Genomic DNA, 20445 nt, shown 5'->3' on the forward strand with positions numbered 1-20445 from the left:
ACAAAAAACGTTCTGAAGTGCGCGGAGGCGAACGTTTTCGTGGATGTCCGTATATGAAACGATCACCACTTCCGAAAAGTTTGCGTTTACTATCTTTCTTTTACGAGTGCTTTTAGTTTTCTGGGGCTTGTTAGGTTCATGTCTTTATCTTTATATTCATACAAGCTTACCGACCAAAGCGTATTTATGCGCCGTTTTAATAGGCTCGTCAACGCGTGGTCAGTTTAAGTCCAGCTTGGTCTTAAAAAATTCCATATTTTCCATAGGTGTGCCAACAGATTTTTGTTTGTTTTTATTACCCAGTGGTCAGAAGATGGTTTCACCAGGTCTTAAGTATAGGAAACGTAAAGAGCACTCGAAGAAGTAAGTATTCACTGCAGTTATGAAAAGCCCATAACACAATGACTGTAACCACGGAGACTATAACGGAAACATAAATACTTCTTTTTTAATGTAGATTGTAGATAAAAAATTATTATGTGAGCAGCAAATTACAGTAAGTACGTAAACCTCCATAAATGGTAAAGTACATTGCCCAGTATGCCGCCTACACAGTATCTATACGTCAGAACGTAAAAACATCAGAAGTCAGGACGCCAAAAGACAGAACGTCAGGTAATCCGAACGTGAAAAATTAATAACGTCTGAACGTGAAGAATCAAAAAGTCAGAAATTCAGAACGTCAGAAATTCAGAACGTCTGAATATCAGAATGTCAGCATATCAGAACGTTAGAACGTCAGAACATTAGAACGTCAGAAGCTCAGAACGTAAAAAACTAAAAACGCCAGAACGTCAGAAGTTCAGAACGCCAGAATATCAGAACGTCAGAACGTTATTACGTCAGAACAGCAGAATGTCAGAATGTGAAAAATAAAACGTCAAAAGGTCAGAACGTCAGAACGTGAAAAATTAAAAACGTCAAAATGTCAGAAATTCAGAACGTCAGAATAACAGAACGTTAGAACGTCAGAACATCAGGATGTCAGATTGTGAAAAGTGAAAAAACGTCAGAAAGTAAGAATATCAGAAGTTAAGAACGTCAGAAGGTCAGAACGTTAGAAAATCCGAACGTGAAACATCAGAACGTCAGAACATCAGAGCGTAAAAAATTAAAACCTTAGAAAGTTAATACGCCTTATAAAACACTACTACGAAAGCGTAGATCCGATTTCAATCTTAGTCTATTTCCTTTAAATACTTTTATTTATAATGACCTTTCCAAAACAAAGCCAATGCTATCCAGTACTTAAGTGCCGAGCGCAGATGCGCGAGGCTACCTTGTATATAGAGTAATTCTAAACTTTTATTTTTTGTTGTTTTATTCTTTTTGTATGTTAATCGCTCGTAATGTAAATAAGAATAACCATAATTCCCTGGCGGATGGTGGCAGGACGTATAAGCGATGCAGTGGATGCACCCTTATGCAGCAATGCGTCATTGCATTCTATTACAATACGATGCTACTTTTTATTAGCGATTCGTGTTGGCCGGAAATGTAATACAAGAGTATCAGTTAACAAAAGAGAACATGACATCATTTCCGTTCAGCCAAATGAAAGGCAAAGTCACATCTTCCTTCTCTACCATTTCGCTAAATGTACCGGGAACAGAAACTGCATTTCCTCTCTGAATCTCAATACCAATTTTTTGGCGTAAAAACTCTTTAATTACAATACTGTGGCTAGCTGTGTCTCATGTACATGCCAGCTCGCTGAAAGCCGGGAATGTCGCGCAGCTGGCTGAAAACAGCAAGCGGCGGAAGTACGCTTTCGTCGAGGGTTTGGGCTATTTTTTCTACGCTCTGGCGGTCGAGACGTTCGGAACCTTTGGAACGTCGTTTGCGGAACTGATTCGTTTTGCTGGCCGGAAGATCCGTGACGCTACAGGAGAGCCTAGATCCACGGCGTTTTTAAGACAGCGATTAAGTTTGGCTGTTGTCAGAGGAAACGCAGCAGCTGTTTTGGGTACCTTGAGTGCACGTCATAAGATCTTGAATGAAAATCATGATTATGGGTGTTTTTTCAATGTTTAAATTTTATTCATTTTAATTAGTGTAAACCTGTGAAAGCATACCGATATGTGCATTGGCTGCTGCCTATTAAAACAGTCGAATCACAATACTACACAATACATAGAAGTATACTTAGAAGTATATACGTTCTTCTATGTTTTTTTTCTTCCGGCTGCCCTTTACGGCAGCAGCAACTGAGCAATGTGATTCTGTGCAGTTGGTAAAAAACAATAGAACTGCCGAACCATAATAACTCTAATTCCATTCATAACAACATGCCCTGAAACTGGTAAAACAAACATTACGAGCATTCTACTTCATCAGAACTATTATTTCTAAAGCACGCAGTAGGCCATAGAACCAACTCACACAAGACAGCGGCATGGATGAACAAATCTGTCGATTGGTGACCGCTGACGGTGATTGCGCAACCACCCGGCTAATTATCAGCGTGCCATGCCGGCAGGAAGTAGTCTTCCGCTGCGAGACCCCGGGCAAACTCACTGCCATTCCGCGGCCAGTCCTTGAAATAGACGACTTCCTGCGCGTCGCTCAGGTACGCCGCCCACCACCCATAGTTGCCCACACTCAGCACCAGCACCTCCATAAAGGTCATGATGGTCAGGTCTACGGCGGGTGCTTTCCCGGTGACGAAGACGACGTTGGGCTCGCGGAATAGCCGGCGACAATAGTCCAGGTCGTTGCTGAGGACGAAGAAGACGGCGTGCGGGTAGCGGCGCTGCATGCGCAACGCCATACGCAGCAGGTACTCTTCCGTGGCGGCCACGTGGCCGTGAGCGGCGAATCCGGCATTGCTGATGATGTCGCCGCGGCGCACGTGGATCCCCACGCGTACCGGCTGCTGGCTTTGGCTGTCGGTGCGCAGTGTGCTACGATGGCGCACACTTCTCAGGCCCTCCAGAATGGCGTTGATGGCTTCCAGTTGGATGGACTCCCGAAAGGTCAGCAGCGCGCGGATCTCGGGGGCGATAGTGTGAAAGTACTTCCACGATTGACCGTATCCGGATAGCGCCGCGGCGTCGTTCGGAAAGCGCAAGCTCACGTTGTGGAAGGCGGGATTGAATTTTCCCGGTCCCAAGTCGCCTGCAAAAACATACCGGCTGAGGCCATCGCAAACTGATGGTGAGAGTTTAGTTGCAGCTGGGAAGATTAGCACTAGTTGGACTGCTTGAGAGGTGCATAGCTCTTAACGATCACCAGCGATTTTCTTTAGAGTAAAGAGTACTGCTGTGGAAATCGCTTTTCTGTCTAACAAATTTACGTTTCACGAAAACTCTTAAGACACAAATTGCAAAGGGAGGAGATTCAAGAGATTGCCGCAACTGCATTGGAATCTTATCTCGAGATTTTCTAAAAGTGCCCAATCTTCAGCCTTTTCGGTTTTAGTCCCAAGAATAAATTACTCAGTACTTCTAAAAAGAGAAACGACGGGAACCTATGCTAAGCTGCAAATGGGTTGTTTTGTAACCAGACTGCTCCAAAACACAGCCATCTGCCTTCACGAAGGACAGAAATAAATGTTGCGCGAATCGAACGTGAAATAGTGCGTGATAGCACCGTTCAAACGAAGCCCCTTTATTGTGCAGTCGATGCACATTGCAATAAAAAGCTAGCTTTTTAACGATCTGTTCACGCTAACCCAGAGTCCGCGCTTCCAGTGAATTGTTAGGGAAGAGAACAGACGGTTCAATGTAGCCGATGTCCATTCCTTCGAACAGGTCCATCCGTGAATCATTGGTAATGCGTACGGGAATGCGGTTGTTCTGTCGCGCACAGCCGAGCAGCGTGGCCGCCTGGAACATCAAGTTGCCCAGTCCAGCGTCCAGGATCGGTCGATAGTTATACGTCAGGTATCGGGCCGAGGATGCACCGCTGAGCGTGTTGTTGTAGGCCGTCTGGAACGCCTGGCGCAGCTGCAGACGGTATCGCCTAGCCGCTTCGATCCGACCAGACATACGATACACCAAGTCGCAACGGAGCCGGGACAGGTCGACGTCCGGCTCTTCGCCCGTTGCTTTTGGGACACACATATCTACAATAAAACGTGGCAAGTTGGTTCATAAGTTTAATACTTGGACGTTTATCGCGTTCCGGACAGTTTCACAATATCGCCTTCCGAACACCACAACCTCGGTATTTTCCGCGTCCGAGTTTTCTGATGTGGAACAACTCATCCGGAATGCGGTAAAAATCGAAGTGCACACTGGGTGATTCGTAGTGGTTGTTATATCTTAACATGAAATACAATTATACAAAGTAGTATCCGCCTACCGGATTCATATCATTCCAGGGTGATGCTGATCGAATAGAGCTGAAATGTCGCGCGAAATGGCTGAATGTCGGCAGACCCGGTTCTAACAAGAAATAACCAATGGAGACAGCTATTATTAGAGCAGCGATCAGGATTCGCTGCGTTGTCCAGCTCGTCATCCTTGTGGCCGGACACTGTATGGAGGATTAGGATGTGGCATTAGGATTCATTGACAACAACTCTCTCCCACATTCATAAATGGCTAGGTCAAAGTATCCAGTTATCCGAAAGTATCTCAAGGTGTCTTGCGCATTATAAGGAAACTACCATCGTTAACCGTATGATGGTCCGTAACCAGCAGATTCATTTCCACTTGCTGGTGGCTTTAAAGACGTTCAAAACTTCAGACCCAGCACTACAACGACAGCAAGTCACACGTACCAGTACAGTGAGGGGTCAGCCATCCAGCAGACTGTAAAGTGAAGAAATACTCTGTGCAGTGATGCTGTTGACGAGCATACCGTGCGGACTGTTTGTAGGGCTTTACTTTTGCAGTTTTACATCACAACCCCCTGTTCAGTTCAACGAGCTCAGGTGTATCACACGCCGGGACGACACCGGAACCATACTGCCGACATCAGTCAGTTTATTTTGCGTTGTATGTTAATGCACATTGTGGCAGATTAAGCGACAACACAATGCCGTCCGAATTAAATATTCAGCTTTCTTGATATGCTTCCCTTCGGCCGGCGCTTCTACACTGGCCTTTATTAATACGAGTAATTTTGTTATTATTACAAGTATTTTATTAAATAGTAGTAGTTTTGATATAAGTCTGTACCAGGAAATATTTAAGTACATGTAATATATAATACAAGAAACAGCCTCGGCTTTGCCTCCGCGTTTCTTGTGATCCACGGCCACTTTATTTGATTTCGACTGAATAAATACTTATTAGTATCACATCTATATTTCGTCGTAATATGATCGGTACATTGCAGTAGCGCAAAAACACCGGGTTTATGTAATAATTACAGATTCTCTCAGATCAGTATTAAATCTCTCCACTGGGTCCATGATTCTCTGATCCCCAACCTGATGCTACTCAGTAACGGCAGCTCGGTCACCCGCTCACCTAATGAGCTCTGTCCACAAGAAAGGAGTGGTAGCTCGGTAACTATAGCTCCCCTAGTGGGCTCTGTACACACTGCACAGAACACTGTTCTGTGCACAGAATAGTAGTGGTAGCTTGGTCACTCGTTCACCTAACAGACTCTCTGCACTGGACAGTAGTGGTAGCTCGGTCACTTGTTCACCTAACGGGCTCCGTATACTGGAAAGCAGCGTTAGCTTGGTCTTAGAAGCTAGCTAGCGTTAGCGTTAGCTTAGAAGAAATAGATGCGGCTTCGCCTCCGCGTTTTTTTGTAAATAAGGCCCGAATCAATGAATAGCTCGTTACACATTCACGTAGCGTTTTAAGTACTAGATAGTGGTGATAGCTCGGTCACTCATTATGTCAATTAGCGATTTTGCTCACTAGACGGCAGTGGTAGCTCGGTAACTCACTCACTCAATTAGCGATTTTGCTCACACTCAAATAACGATTTCGCTCGCTGGTCAGTGAAGGTATCTCGGCCACTCACTTACCTTAAAATAATAAATGCGGCTCTTTGCTTTTACCAATTGTTTAGAGGAGTGGTACTGACCAAAATGGTCAAACAGCCCGAGGTCCGTATGGTTAAGGCCAACCATTGTATTACAAATGTGCCGACAACGAAAATCGATAGGCTAACTTGTGATTGCTTAATTTTGTGGTAGGTGTTGTACGAAAATAAGTTCAATTTATTCCGTTTAATTTGCGTATTTAATCATTTATGTTGCGTATTGTATCCAGGCAAAATTTTTCGAGGTTTCAAGGTAAACTGGGTTGGATCGTTTGCGGCATCGTGCCGGCACGATTCTGATCGGACGTATTCGAAAACAAGTCATGTGACCCAGTTCTGGACCACGGCCGATCTAACTGTGGTATCAGATTTTTTTTAAAGTTTTTGGTTAGAGAGATCTCCAGACTGTGGGGAGGCCGCGCGTAATATTGATCTTTTTCTTAATAAGTATCTATCTGTACCTGTACCAGTGTTTCTACATTGGACTACTCGCAGAGCTTGCAAGTCACGGCATTTACTATACAGCTAGTCGACCGAAGCGCGGTCGTCGGTCACATCGGTCACGTCGGTCACGCTTTCATATTTTAAAAAACAATTCGTAAGAGAAAATGATGTTGAGAGCCATATTTAATGAAAAGAGAAAATAATAAATAAATATGGGAAAAAAAGATAGACCTAAAAGTTTTTATTTAATTCTGTTTCCCGCTTCGCTTCGGTCTTACAGTGCTAGCCAACAACGGTGCACTTTCTTGGTACATTTACTTATATCAAAAAATTAATATAAGAAAAGGTACTTGCTTACAGAACTTGTAAGTGTAATATATTATCTAGATATGAGTGAAGGCGCATCTTTAATTGTAAGCAGACTTCGACGGCACGATGGTACAATGCATGGCACGTATAACATAGTTAGATGGACGTACAGTTTTGACAAATTAGAGTAGTACTCACTGTACTTGTACAGTCTGTTTTCTGCAAAATATTGTAAGCAGCAGCGCGTTTCTTAATAGACAAAGGTAACTGCTAGCGCCATTTTACACTACCTTCATATAAATGAATATTATTTAACGTCCTTGCGTTAAAAAGCAAATCCAAATCATCTCTTTCCTCTGATGGGCTAGAAAATAGCAATAATTAGATTGAAATATTTAAACCGATGGAATAATTACAATTAATTAATTAATTAATTTTGAAGACTCAACGCCGTAGACCCCACCTGGTCGCCTTTCAGATTGATTAAGCGCAGCACCTACTAGCATTTCCGCATGTAGTCTCCCTCTATTCACCAAGCTGCGATCCAATGTTTTCCCGCTAAGTCTAACGAAAGTCTCTGACGGATTGTCCCACGGCCAAGGACCCACGATGGGCTGCCGCGCAATAAAAACTTACCTTTTTACACCATAGAGATGCGTGACGGATTGTCCTTTTCCCGGGAAGGTCAGCAGAATGTTTGTTCGGTCTGTCACCGCGTCATCAGTCTTTCACTCTTTCGGAATTTCTTTCTACAAAACAAATGTTAGATAACCGTAAAAAAACGGTGGTTTAACGGAAGAAATATTGCAGAATTTACGCAGGTAGTATCAACTATCAAGCAATAGTGTTTGGTTGTAGCCATGAGAATCGTGAAACAAAGCCTGTTAGATCTGCGAAATCTGTATAGTAATGTAGTTTAAGGCTCACTTTAAGTAATGTCGTGGGCTGCTTCGCCACAGCATTTGTTACAAACCTGATTGTTCAGAATTTTCTTCCGCTTTAAATAACATAATTTTACTTCGTTTAAGTAGTAGCAGTCAAGTGCAGAACTACAATGGACTTCAAAATTTTGTTACATTCGGTCCGGGACCGAATGACCAATAGAAATAAATGGCCAAGACCAAATGACCAATAAACCTGGAAACGCGCAGTAATTGAACACTTGCTGTTTGCGCATTTTCCAACGAAAACCATCCACCGATATCTCAAACGAAAGAGAAAAAAATTTTATGAATTTTGATACGAAACAAGTTAGTTTTTATGGGATCTGACAGAAAACCGACGCATCTAAAGTTTCTCGTAGGCAGAGCAAACGTTTTCTGTGTGAAAACTGAAACCAAACCGTGGATTCAAATGCTATGCTTTGTCTACGAGAAACTTTAGATGCGTCGATTTTCTGTCAGATCCCATAAAAGCTAACTTGTTTGGTATCAAAATTCATAAAAATTTTTTCTCTTTCGTTTGAGATATTGGTGGATGGTTTTTGTTGGGAAATGCGTGAGGTGCAAGTGTTTGAACTCAACAGGCCGATGGCCAGCCCGGAATTTGGCTGATTGAGTACAGGTAAATAGCTGGTTGCGCGCGTTTTGTGAGTGTAACAAAATTTTGAAGTCCATTGTATGTCGCGCTTGGATGAAAAGAACCATGATCATCGTATTATGAGTGTAATCTTATTCTAATTATCATTTAGATTAAAAGTATTACATAAAATTAAATAGTTATTTGTAATTATATACTTATGTGTAATTGTAAGTGCAGTATTGTATTGTATTAAATACTAGGGAAGCGCACCGCGGTTGGCTAGCACTAAAAGATCGAAGCGAAGCGGGAAACCAAATTGCATCAACCAACCAATTTAAGAATTCGAACATATCTTTACCCAAGTTTTTATGATTTATTCCATTCAGTTTATTTTAAAAAATTATTTCCGTAGTTGCTTAAAAAATAATTAATGCGTGACCGACGTGATCGATGTGACCGACAAAAATCCGATTTTCCTGAACATAGAGGACCTTCGCTTCGGTTGATTACAGTAAGTAACGCTAGCATTACTGTATTATAACGCTGTAGGGCACTGCAAAACTTTCTCAAACGCTGTACCATGCAGTATTACGGACATTGGGTGCCGTGGCAACAATAAATTTTAATATCATAATAGCAGAAAAGTTGTGTCTTGTGACAGACTTGTACATTTAACAAACGACCACCGCAACAATAATTCAGGCAAGTGAATAAATCAGGCAAGAAAACGAATTAAATATTTGTGTTTATGGTATAATGGTACTGTATCACTTCGGATGCTGTTGATGTTCTGTGTGCTGTAAAGTAGCACAAAGCGCAAGACCTGTCAGTCTGACAAATTTGTACATCGAAAAGCAACCCAACTCTTCCCAGGGGTTAAAATAATAGTGCAGAGTACTTAGTGCTTCACATAGCCGTAACGTTTTCCTTAATGATAACTAACCCTAAGCTAAAACGCGTGAGACAAGTAGTAGTTCACGTTGTCCAGTCAATTCACGAATTTTCCAGCCCATTCCGAAAATAAAAAAATGCGTAAGTTTCTACAAGTAACAGATAATAATGATACTGGACTACTGGTATCAAGCGTCACCGACACTCCACTTGCGAAATGTGATCAGAGGATATTCAGTATTATTTAAATACTGAAAAATTACAGTCTATCATAACTGCGGCAGCTTAATTTTTCCTTTTCCCGAACCATACCGCAGCGTGAGCGGCTATATTTAATGTCACTTATGGAAAATGGCCCGGCACATGGTGTCAAAAATGGGATCCGTGCATTGAAAGTTTCGCTTTCGCGCCCTCCGAAGCACTTTTTTGTAATACGTTATGCCATTCTAATTAATTTGTATGCACTGTTCTGAAAACCGTTTGCGCGCGCAACATCCGATTGCCGAAATATGGCAAACTAAGATGGCCAAAAGTTTAATGCGTTGTTGTTTACCAAAAGTCTTGCTGTTTACCCGAGCTTTTTGAAACTTCGCTGTGAAAGACACCCGGCCATAAAGTCGAAAGTGAACCAGTTTTAGGTTCATAGCACTTTCCTTTAATTTTAAAATAAATTGTAAAATTTTAGAATTTTATTTTAAAATCGGAAAAAAAGATTATGAATCAAAGCTGATTTTCCTGGCTGACTGTGCGGTAAACTGCTTAGAAAAATGTGAGCGGCTTAAAGAACGGTTCGTGCGGGATATTTGAGCACCCTGAGAGTGCCGTTAGCAATTAATTAACGATAAGCATGATATCGTTTTCAACCTGACAAGAAGTGTTTCTGTTTTCATTCCACGGTCCTGCAAAATCCATTACGATGAACGAGACCGTGAACCGTGCACGCTTATAGTTTATACTAGCCTGCGGTTGAAAAGTTGCGGTTGAGAAATGTCGTGGTAATAAATTGTATTCGGTGAAATATTACGATGTGAAATGTCGGGTTGTGAAATGTCGTGATACCGTCAGACAGAACATGGTGAACCGCTTGTACAACATTCATCCGCTTTAATAATGATAATTTACAGCACGTTATTGGGATGCAGCCAATGCCAGCCAGACATTTCCATAGGGTGTAGCCAACGCAGAACAACAATATTAACTATAACTTAACATATTACATGTATTATTGTACAGTATATGCTTTTTGTGTCCAGGACAAGAAATTACACCCGCTAAGGGCAGAAACAGGCAGCACAATAGCCGACGATAAATTGACAATTAATTAATTATTGTAAATAACGGAGGTCATCTCGTTGATGACGGTGAGATTGAGCCCGTTAAAAGACGCTACCAACCAGGTGTTGCCCGTACGGTGGGGCACGTACAGCTGCGTCCAGAGAAAACCGCCGCGGTACACCTGCACGACGGCGTTAGACAGGGCCAGATTCCCGTCCTCCGGCGTCCGGCGCGCCTCGTGGTCGTAGACTGTAATCTTATAGTCGCCGGGCAGCTGTTTCTTGACCATGGTAATGTCCAGCCGGTGGCCGACAAAACAGTTGTCCATCAGTCCGTCGGCACTGACACGGGGACCGGTGTACTCCACCCGGCCGCGTTGTCCGCCGTGGGACAGCGGTCCTTCCACCACTAGCTCCAAGTAGCGCATCCAGCGCTGTTCCTGGAGCATCAGGATGCGCACTTCCGCTTGACTGGAGCAGTCGGCGTCGGGAAGAAGGCCGTGCCATAGCTTGGGCATTCCTTTGCCGCCCAGAACAACGAACGTGAAGTGCTTGGCCTGATAACCACTGCGCGTCACCAGGGCGGTGTAGTAACCGATCGGGAAATTCTTGACGCTCCACTCGCCATTGACCGATGTCGTAGTACTAAGAATGACCGGGCCGCTGATATTGTTCATTCCGGAGCGGAAATCGATCGTGGCCCGGTCCGCCGGTGGATCCGGTTCATCCGTTGTACGGAACAGCTTCACGTCCCCGCTGGCCTGACCATTTCCGGTGAAGGTGCTGTTGATGAGCAGAAGAGGCTCCATGGACGCTTTTAGATGGAAACCCAACAGATGGTGGACGTTGTTGACGGTTAGCGGATGGAATCCTGCGGAGCGAATGGTTAGCCCGTAAGCGCCATCCTTCGGTAAGGACATAGTAAATTCTCCAAAGGAGTTGGTGTGTGCTGTTTAACGGTGGAATGGTACATCCCCATACACGACGGCCAGGGCATGCACGGTGGGCCTGCCACATATCAGCGTCCCGCACCAGCCAGGTGACATTGATCTTGCGATCTGGAACCACATCCAACTACCGATAAGTACAAGTGCAAAGTGCTCAAGCTTATCACGCAATTTCTATTGCAGCAACATAACGACAAAATTTTCAAATTCACGGGTGCATCTAACCCCATACTGCGGCGCGCCATGCCACACTATTCACGCTTGACATTGTACGGTAGTACCATGCATCTGACTTGGCTCATGCCTAAAGTAATTATCGATCTAAATTATACATTCGATCTAAATTATAAACTACCGATGAAAACTATAAAATATTGAGCTTTTTCCTTTATAGTTATCTTAAATACAGATTCTTTAATTAAGCCGTAGTGATACGAGTCATGACTGTAATGTCGCGATGTAAACATGAATAAAGATCTCAGATTCTCTAATTTCCAATAGAGCGATAACAATATCAAGATTCAGTTACACTTAAACAAAACAATATTTTCCACGGTACCAATAATAGAAGCGGCATTTCCTCTTTGAATAGCTAAAGAAATGTTCTGCTTTAAAAACTCATGGCTGCGAATCTCGCCTGTTTGTAATTCAACCCTCTTTCCGACTTCTTTAACCAGTTTCTTGGCTGATGAACCAAAACTACCAAAAGTTTCGAATCCAACAGCAGCGAACTCATATCGTCCTGACAGGAAGCTGTATTTTTGCACTTTTTCGGCTTCTGCCTGGTCGGCTGCCGCTCCGGCCCTTAAGCTGGTGTGATCCAAATAAGAGCGCGCAACGATGTCCACACAGGTTACATCCCAGGCCAAACACAGCCCTCTCGTCCAGGGGAAAGTGGTGATTCCGTCTGGGCGTGTGTCGTTTTCGTGGTGCATACCTCTAGGTTCCGTTCGCGCCGGGATGCCTGCCGAAACCAAAGCTCGTCGCAAGATATCGTTTATGCAGTCGTGCCGTGCCCGTCTTCCAGCGGAGAATTTGCAACTCAACCCATGAAGGCCATCGGCGTTGACTTCGGCACCGCACCTGCACTGGTTTTTGGAAGACGGAGGTGCGCCAAGTCGAATAGCAACGGCGATGCGGAAGGATTCGTCGTCCAATAGGTTTCCAATTGAGGACGAGGGAAGAGCGTGTGTCCAAACCCCGTGTAATGTGTGTGTAATGTGTAAACGCCCGTGTAATGTGTGTTGTGTGCGGCCCGTGTAATGTTATGTTTTACATTGTAGTACTGTATGCAAATGGTCAATGGTGGGCCTTTGTAACTGTACTCGTACTAAAAGTGTGCTGTAATGCTTGTATTAAAAGGTTCAAGAGACAGTGTATTAGTGCATAGATTCGTTCAACCGAATGCGTGGAGGTGAAGTGTCGTGCATTTCCCGTTTTCCAAGCAGCTCATTGGTCTATCCTGTCACGATTACGGGACTATCCTCTGGTCCTCTACAATAGTGAATGCTGCTCGTGACCGGCAAAAATGTCCCCCCTGTCCCCCCGGACATTTTTGCCGTGTCCCCCCTGCCACCATCTCCAGAACGGTAACCCTTTGGCCAGAATGGTGACACGGGGGACTTACAACGAAAAGCTGAATATCAGGTCAATCGGTGACCTTTGAAAAACCGCCACCAGCGTTACCACAGCGTTACCAGTTGAAAGCCGGTGAAGCACATCAATCACAGGATGAACCTTACTGCCGGAACAAAATTACAGGTGTCCTGCACGGGGGACATTATTGCCGGAATTAATTACCAGGTGTCCTGCATGGGGGACATTATTGCCGGAACGAAAATGTTGGTGTTCTGCATGGGTTAAAGTTAAAGTTACATCAGCCTACGGCTAAATTGTCGAAAAAGTGGCTGACTGTGAATAATCAATAGTAATCATTTGCCAGCCATGCAGTTCGACCTTCGCACCACGAGTCCACGACGCCAGTGCACGGAAGTGTGGCAAACCAAGATAATGTTCTTAAAGCATCATTATTCTGAACACGAACTGCTTATTCAGCACTTCTAGAGAGCCATCGACTATGCAGGATGGAGAAGGATGCGAGATGACGAAAGAGGCTTAAATATCGGAAGATTACGGCTATAAGAATCGGGGACTATCTAATTACCGTGTGGCAGAATCGTTTGTCCAATTTTTAAAAAATCGTCCCGCACGTTTATGCAAGCCGGATTTCAAATGGGCTGCGTAAAGGAACAGCGCCAAATGCAGATTTATGGGCCACACTAAGTGCGATACCACGCCAAGCCACACTATTTTGGGGTTTCAAGCATTTGGCATGGCTAGCCCACGAAAATTAATATCGATATCAGCGGTAGTCATATTCGTTCAGTTATTATTGTGTATTATTTGTAAATTAATTTAACTTAACTCAACTTAACGGAATTTGATGTCCTTCGCTACGGAACATTGCCCCCTCTAAGCTAAGACAGAGAAGATCGATAACGTACAGAAAAGTTTATTGTCAAACACGTGAGAAATCGCGTTCACAAAATGAATCCAACAGATGTCATAAACAAGGAGCTTCAGCAAAAATTTAACGAAGCTAAACAATAACACAAGCGAGTCAAGCGGCAAACTGAGGGTGATCCTTGATCCACATAAGTTTCTTCCAGTCCACGTTATCGAGTGCCTTCTGGAATGCGCCAAGAGACCGGTAGGCTTCGAATAGGGAGCTCATTCCACAAAGTCGCCAATCGTTCCAGATGGGATCCATGGACAGCTGTTACGGTCGTGCCACATAATGATGTTGGTGCCGGCATTGTTGGATGCGAATGTTGAGCCATACGAACGAAGTGACGGGTATTCCCTGCAACAGATTGGAGCGCAGCAGCCGTACCAACAAACTTCACAAAACAAATGTTACCTAGCGGCACCTTGCAAAACCATGATTTGTATACGGAAACTAACGCTTTTTTTACTCGACGTAATTTCAGGCTATACCACTGAAGTTCTTTAAGGCGTTCGTCATAGTTAAACGGAGCATTACCGAGACATAAAGTTTTCACAAATCTGATTTGACACTTCTCTACGATGTCACTTGAAATTTTTAATGCTGGGTGGACACAGGAGGCACAGTAATCGATTACCGGTAAGACTAAAGCTTCGAACAGCCTAATTTTAGCGCCGGAATGAAAAAATCTACATAATCGATTTATGTACTTCATTCTACGGCTGCATTTAGAAAAAGTTTTTTTCGCAGTTTTCCTTCCAGCTCATTTTACGATCAACATGAACACCTAAATATTTGACAACATCACTTTTCTGAACATTACTGCCATTTATGCAATAAGTGTTACAACTCTTAATTTCTCGCCTTAATGAAAAACAAACATGGACCGATTTATCAGCGTTCAAGGATAAACAGTTCTCTGTTAACCAGTCATCTACGCAAGTAATGTCTTCTTGCAGTAGTTTGCAATCACTATTATTAGTAACTGGGCGCAGGATAACCATATCATCAGCAAACACAAAAATCTTGCTACCGTTTTTAAGGACGGCAAGGAGTGCATTAAGTACACAAATAAAACTGCCTAACCTTCATTATAAAAAAAAGTGTAGCGGCTTTCGCTTCACACGCCATCACCGCGGTTACTGCCCACTACATGTACAGACACTTTTAGGCAATCAATATTGAAATCCGGCTTGTAAATAAGATCAAAACTATTACGAGACGCATAGCGGGTAACGCATGCGGTAATCAAGTCGAAATCAATAAAACAAATTGTTTTCGTGGATGTACGTAAACGAAACTGGCACCAATACTTTGTACGACTTGTACAAGTAAAATGTCTCCGGCTGTTTTTCTCGATGCATATGAAGTACTGCCAAAACAACCGGTTCTCTGTTCGAACTTGATGCGGGCGATTTATGCGCACTGGATGCGTTCCTGTTCCACTCTGTTTGAGAATTCTTTATTAATTTCGGAAATGCGAATCGTCTGGCTGGTTTCCGCTATTTGTAGTGCTACACTGAATAACCTGTACAGCGCCATATTTTGCGCTGTAATTGCAGCTTGCTAAAGATAACAGCGCGCTGCAAGAAGGACCTGCAGGCTCGGACGATCCATACGTATATGTTGGCGGATCGCCTTTATTATGGTCCTTCCGCGGTTGAATGATCTTTGTCCATGGTAGAATTGTGTCCGCAGGACATTAATGGGCTAGAGTTCCTGCGCTCCTCCGACGCCGAACGACACTGTCGCCGACACTGACCCGCGATGTTGAGTTCAAAATACAGTGTGATTGTGAAGCTGAGCTTGTCCAACGCAATGTCACCAATCTTAAGAGTGGGGTCTGTCGGTATGTGCTACACCTCTTTTTTTTGCAGTGTAATACGACTTAAACGCAAACTTCTCGTAGATATTGGCATAATTTTATGTAGACGCCTGCGCGACTACGTAGAGCTACTGGAAGGCACACTGAACGCGACACTGTCCATCGTATGCTGATCGGACGCGGGAGAGACTACGCGCGACGGGTACTGGGCGCGACATACCGCTTTTTGTTCCACGTGGAAATGGCCTTCGGGTCGTTTCAGTTTCGATGGATTTGTCATCATTTCTGCAGATTTGCCTGCCCACTGATTTTGTGGTCTCGCTTAGGAGAAAATGTACCGTAAAAGACATTATGAGAATAAACTCCAAAACCCTAAAATCTTAACATCCATCTGGTACAACTCATATTATTTTAGAATCTACAAGCGCAGTATCCTCAGCTGCGACATCAGTGTAAATGAGTGTAGTTTTACTGCATTTTGTGGTTAAGTTCCTACCCAATTTACAAGCTGCGCTCCCGGTCTACCAATGCACAGTCCGGTGCATTTTCCTACGAAAATAGCGAACCGAACCTAGGAAGTTGCACCGAAGTGTGCACTGGCAGAACGGAGCGCAGCTCTTGTTTGGGTTGAAAGCGAAGATACGAGTATCATTCTGTCATGGCTGATCTGGAAAAGTTTTAAAGTATAGAAAGACAAAGGGAATTTAGAGGGATTGCTCATTTGCATGTACGTTGTACGTATAATGTAAACGACCAAAACGTCCGGCGAACGTCTTAGTCGTTAGACTGATTGAAAAGCCGGGACCCTGAAGGGCGCCTTCTTCAAACCACAAATACGGGAAGTGAAAAATAATTTAATGGTTAAAACTTGAAAAAAAGGGGGGAAACAAAACGCGGGCGCAATAAATAACAGTACTCTGTAAGTGCGGAAAAAAGCTTTTAACTTTAAATATTTAGCCCCTTTATTACGCGCAATTTGCGCGGGGTCTGTTGGTAACACAATAATTATGTAAAATAAATAATTATTATGATTGTGTGCACGGCTGCTTAGCAACGCCGGTCGCCTACACGAATTTCCAACCTCAGTCAAGACTTGGCTTTCCCCCGCAACATTACTGTGATCGCGTCGTTTCTCCTGCCGCGACATTTCTATAACCGTGCCGTGTTCGATTTCCTCTCACACCAACATGAATGCTCGCATACGATTTTTATTGAATTACCGAAGTGACCTTTACGCCCGTTTCCCACCATGCTCACTATGCCCGTTTCCGTGTTGCTGGTCGTCGTTGTAAGCCTGTTCAACAGTAAGTAATACATTGTTTTCGCTTGATTGTAATAATTATGGTTGTTCCTGTAGCTTGAATTCTTTTCGAAAAGGGTGTTAACTGATTACGCATGTCGTTTCTGTAACGGATCTGTAGAAAGCGGTCTGACTGTGATTTTTATGTTTACATACTCTGTGCATACAAACTACATACAAACTGTATTTTGAATATAAAGTACATTGAAGATGTACTGTAATTAACGATAAATAAGACGTGCTCTATAAATTAAATTAAGTAGGACGTGAATCACGTGATCAATAAATTTCTTAAAAAGGTCAGGACGGCGCCAGTCCGGCCTCGGCCGAGCCTCAGGAGACAGCCAGCGGTCCCAACGGCGACGCCAGGGGCAGCCCCGCCGCCTCGCCTTCCCCAGATCCCGGCAATGCCATCCACCAGCCGAATTTCACCCAGCCTAATCAGAAATTTGTGCCTCCCACGGGCGCTTACACCACTGGCAACGCCACCTACTGGTCTAAGTCCATCCTGCCGGCCCGAGAAATGTATCAGCCCGGCGACACCCCTCAAGGTCAAGAGCAGGGTCCATTCAATGCGGCGGCCGACAAGCCGAAAGACGCCCGCGTGCCTATCCACCAAGCCAACATCCCGACGTCCGTTCCGCTGGTGCATTCCCGCGACACCTTCCAGTGGCCGGACTTCGATAACTACAGCCCGGAGGAAGATTACGTATTCCACTATAAACAGGTAAAGGTCACATGTCTCGCTGGGCGATGCAGACGCTTGCATTTTATTACTACTACTAGCAGACCCCGCGCAAATTGCGCGGAATAATTAATACGATCGGCAAATCATAACCAAGAGTAATGCAGAAATTAAAACTCATGACTGCCACCTGCAGGTAAATTGTAGGTTTTATTGAAGAAGCCCAAATTTCTACAATATACGGAAGTCCACAGATGACGATAATTTCTACTGAAAAATTTTGCCTGTCGCTTTAATTGACTGCAAAGATGACCTTAAACCTGAAATGCGAAATATTTTTTGCGAAATTAAAGCGAGAAATGTTTTTCATTGGTTTCCCATTTCGTAATTTCCAGAACGGTTATCAGTCATTTAAATTGCGTACACCTCCTGCATAGAGACTCCGTAATTTATTAGAAGTTGCTCTCCTTTCCCCTTTTTTGGCTCTAGAGTCGTAGACTCTAGAGCCTGACTAAATTTAAAACGGCTTTAAATGATGTTAACTGGAAGACAGTGAAGTCCCTTAAGAAGTGTTATCATACTGATCATGTGCAGCTGTTGGAAATATGAATGAGTGTTATTTTTTCTGCCTATCGTTGTTCGATATCTTGTGTTATATTTTAATTATGACGAGTCTGCTGCCTCGGATTGGGTCTTACCCAGATTGTGTGCGGACGTTAAACGATTAAACTTAACTTGACTATGAGATAAACTTTACTTAAACTTGAAATCCTAATTTTAGTACTAACACCAATGGTGCCATAATGCCATTTATGTCCCAGTTTAACAATCAGTACACTAAAAAATGCTCTACTTGCTATCGCTATTCCTTTTTAACTATTGCTTTGACCACAGAACACATCCAAAAATTTTTAACTAAAAATAAGAACAGAAGCATTTCGTTGTGTTTCCTTCCTTGCTTTTAACCCTTTTTCAAAATCGGGAACTGTTACGCAAAATTGGTGCATGCTTGCTGCTCCGCGAGCTCCGCTCCGCCTTCCACTATGCTATGTAGCGAACTGAAAAATCTATTTGTCCTTTTTTATTCAAGGGAACTGGTCCAGTACATGATACAAAATTCGTGTACACTGTACATGCACGAAAATCTTGAGTTTCGCGCACTCCCAAACACATTTTGTTTCGTTTTATGCCATTTTATAGCCAGATGATCTGATTTGTATACACTGGCGAAAAAACCGTTTACGCGCGCAGAATCAGGTTCAGGGGTTATGGCTGGCAGAAAATTCCAACAACTTTAAACGCATTCCGGTGTACCAAAAGTCTCATTATGGATCTCATCGCCATGAAGATCGTTTTTACACCGATCCACTGTTCCAGGATGCATTTTAAATTTTAAAATTTATTTTAAAATTTAAAGGAGATTTAGAGGAAAATTTAGAGAACTGTTCCAAGTTGCCCCGTTTGCCTTTCTTGAACATCACCTTACCTTATGTATTGAAAACGAAAGCGTAGCAATTGCCCGAAATCGCAGGCAGTTCTGTAAGAAAGGCAATCGCGCCCGCCCGGCAAGGCAATTTACAACGTAGTTAAGCGAAAACTAAGTACGTTAAACCACTGCGGGTGTCACGTACGTTTTTAAAATCAATCTTTAGAACCGTCCCAAAAGAAAGAAGACAAATGGCTGCGGAATCTTCGCAGCCATTTGTCTTCTTTCTTTGTTGTATTTTCTTTCTCCACACCAAATTTTGATGAGAAATTTACATTAGAACGATGGAATATTATGGAACGCGAAGTCCCATCCAGGAGCATAGAATCAAAATCAGCGGATTTTTCTGATCTAGAATTTACTTTTCAAAACCGGAAAAGGTCACGACGCAACTCTGAACTCTGACTGCCAGCTCCCTAGCGCCCCACAATTACCCTTTTTTTTTCTCCAAAAACCGATTTGGGATGGCAAATGCCGCAAATCTACACTTTAAGAGCTATCGAATGATGCGTAGTCATCGCAGTTTGGTGCAGTGCGTCGAGCTGGCGAACTCAACAAAGACTAAGGCTTGCGCGATTATTATACAGAGTATATCTGGTGATGATAATGATACTACAGTGTCTGTACCTACTTAAATTCGCAATCAGTAAATTTGTGTTATTACTATCATTATCGTTATCCGATCAGCCAACAAAGGCGTGCAAAACAATTGTGAACTGAGTGAATAATAAAGGGAGGAAAGGCCCAAACCACATACAGCAAACCAACAGAAATACCACACAGTCTATGCGGCCAAGGTCAGCTGGTGCAATGGCACTGCACCAACTGGCTTTGGCCGCATAGACTGTTTCGGATAGGATTAGGGTAAGGAAATCTTCCGATGCCCATCTCTACGGTGCACTGCGTTGACGCTAGCGAATGAATGAGCGCGGCAGCGGCTGAGTATCAGCTGTGCCGTATACTGTAGCATGTGCGAATTAGAGATGGGCATCGGGTCGGAATATCCGATCCAATCCGATCCGATCCGAAATTCGGGTAGGATTTTCGGATAAATATCCGGTCGAGTTCGGATTCGGATACGGGCCGGATTTTAAAATTTCAGTTTCGGATCGGATCGGATTTTGAAAGAATATCCGAGAAAATCCGACCGGCTTGCGCAACGGCAAATAAAACATTTCTTATCTTTAAAAAATAGAAAAAATCCATTCGCCGTATACGGAAGAGGTACAAGAATATATGCGGTGGGAAATTAAAATTCCTGTTTGTAAAGAGTGCATATGCGCAGGGTCGAAAATCAGCAGGTTTATA

At 43.5% G+C, this 20445-nt stretch overlaps 2 protein-coding genes across 6 annotated transcripts in view; one reads left to right on the top strand and one right to left on the bottom strand.

The window, feature by feature from the left end:
* Positions 1 to 2230: 2230 nt before the first annotated feature.
* Positions 2231 to 7535, bottom strand: LOC129588842 (galactoside alpha-(1,2)-fucosyltransferase 2-like). The gene is made up of 5 exons (XM_055483238.1): positions 7339 to 7535; positions 6993 to 7066; positions 4306 to 4700; positions 3674 to 4066; positions 2231 to 3117 (listed from the first exon to the last, which is right to left on the bottom strand). Exons 4-5 carry the CDS (start codon positions 4062 to 4064, stop codon positions 2453 to 2455), a joined length of 1056 nt encoding a protein of 351 aa, XP_055339213.1. The 5' UTR covers positions 4065 to 4066; positions 4306 to 4700; positions 6993 to 7066; positions 7339 to 7535; the 3' UTR covers positions 2231 to 2452.
* Positions 7536 to 16813: 9278 nt separating this feature from the next.
* LOC129588718 (uncharacterized) overlaps positions 16814 to 20445 on the top strand; it is a 40896-nt gene continuing 37264 nt past the window's right edge. For all 5 annotated transcript variants that reach the window (XM_055483067.1, XM_055483068.1, XM_055483064.1 and 2 more), the window contains exons 1-2: positions 16814 to 16970; positions 17266 to 17693. In XM_055483067.1, the coding sequence (XP_055339042.1) occupies positions 16916 to 16970; positions 17266 to 17693 (483 nt within the window). In that variant the 5' untranslated portion in view covers positions 16814 to 16915. The remainder of the gene's footprint in view (positions 16971 to 17265; positions 17694 to 20445) is intronic.

The sequence above is a fragment of the Paramacrobiotus metropolitanus genome, unplaced genomic scaffold (assembly GCF_019649055.1).
Source record: "Paramacrobiotus metropolitanus isolate TYO unplaced genomic scaffold, Prichtersi_v1.0 Parri_scaffold0000031, whole genome shotgun sequence".
NCBI lineage: Eukaryota > Metazoa > Tardigrada > Eutardigrada > Parachela > Macrobiotidae > Paramacrobiotus > Paramacrobiotus metropolitanus.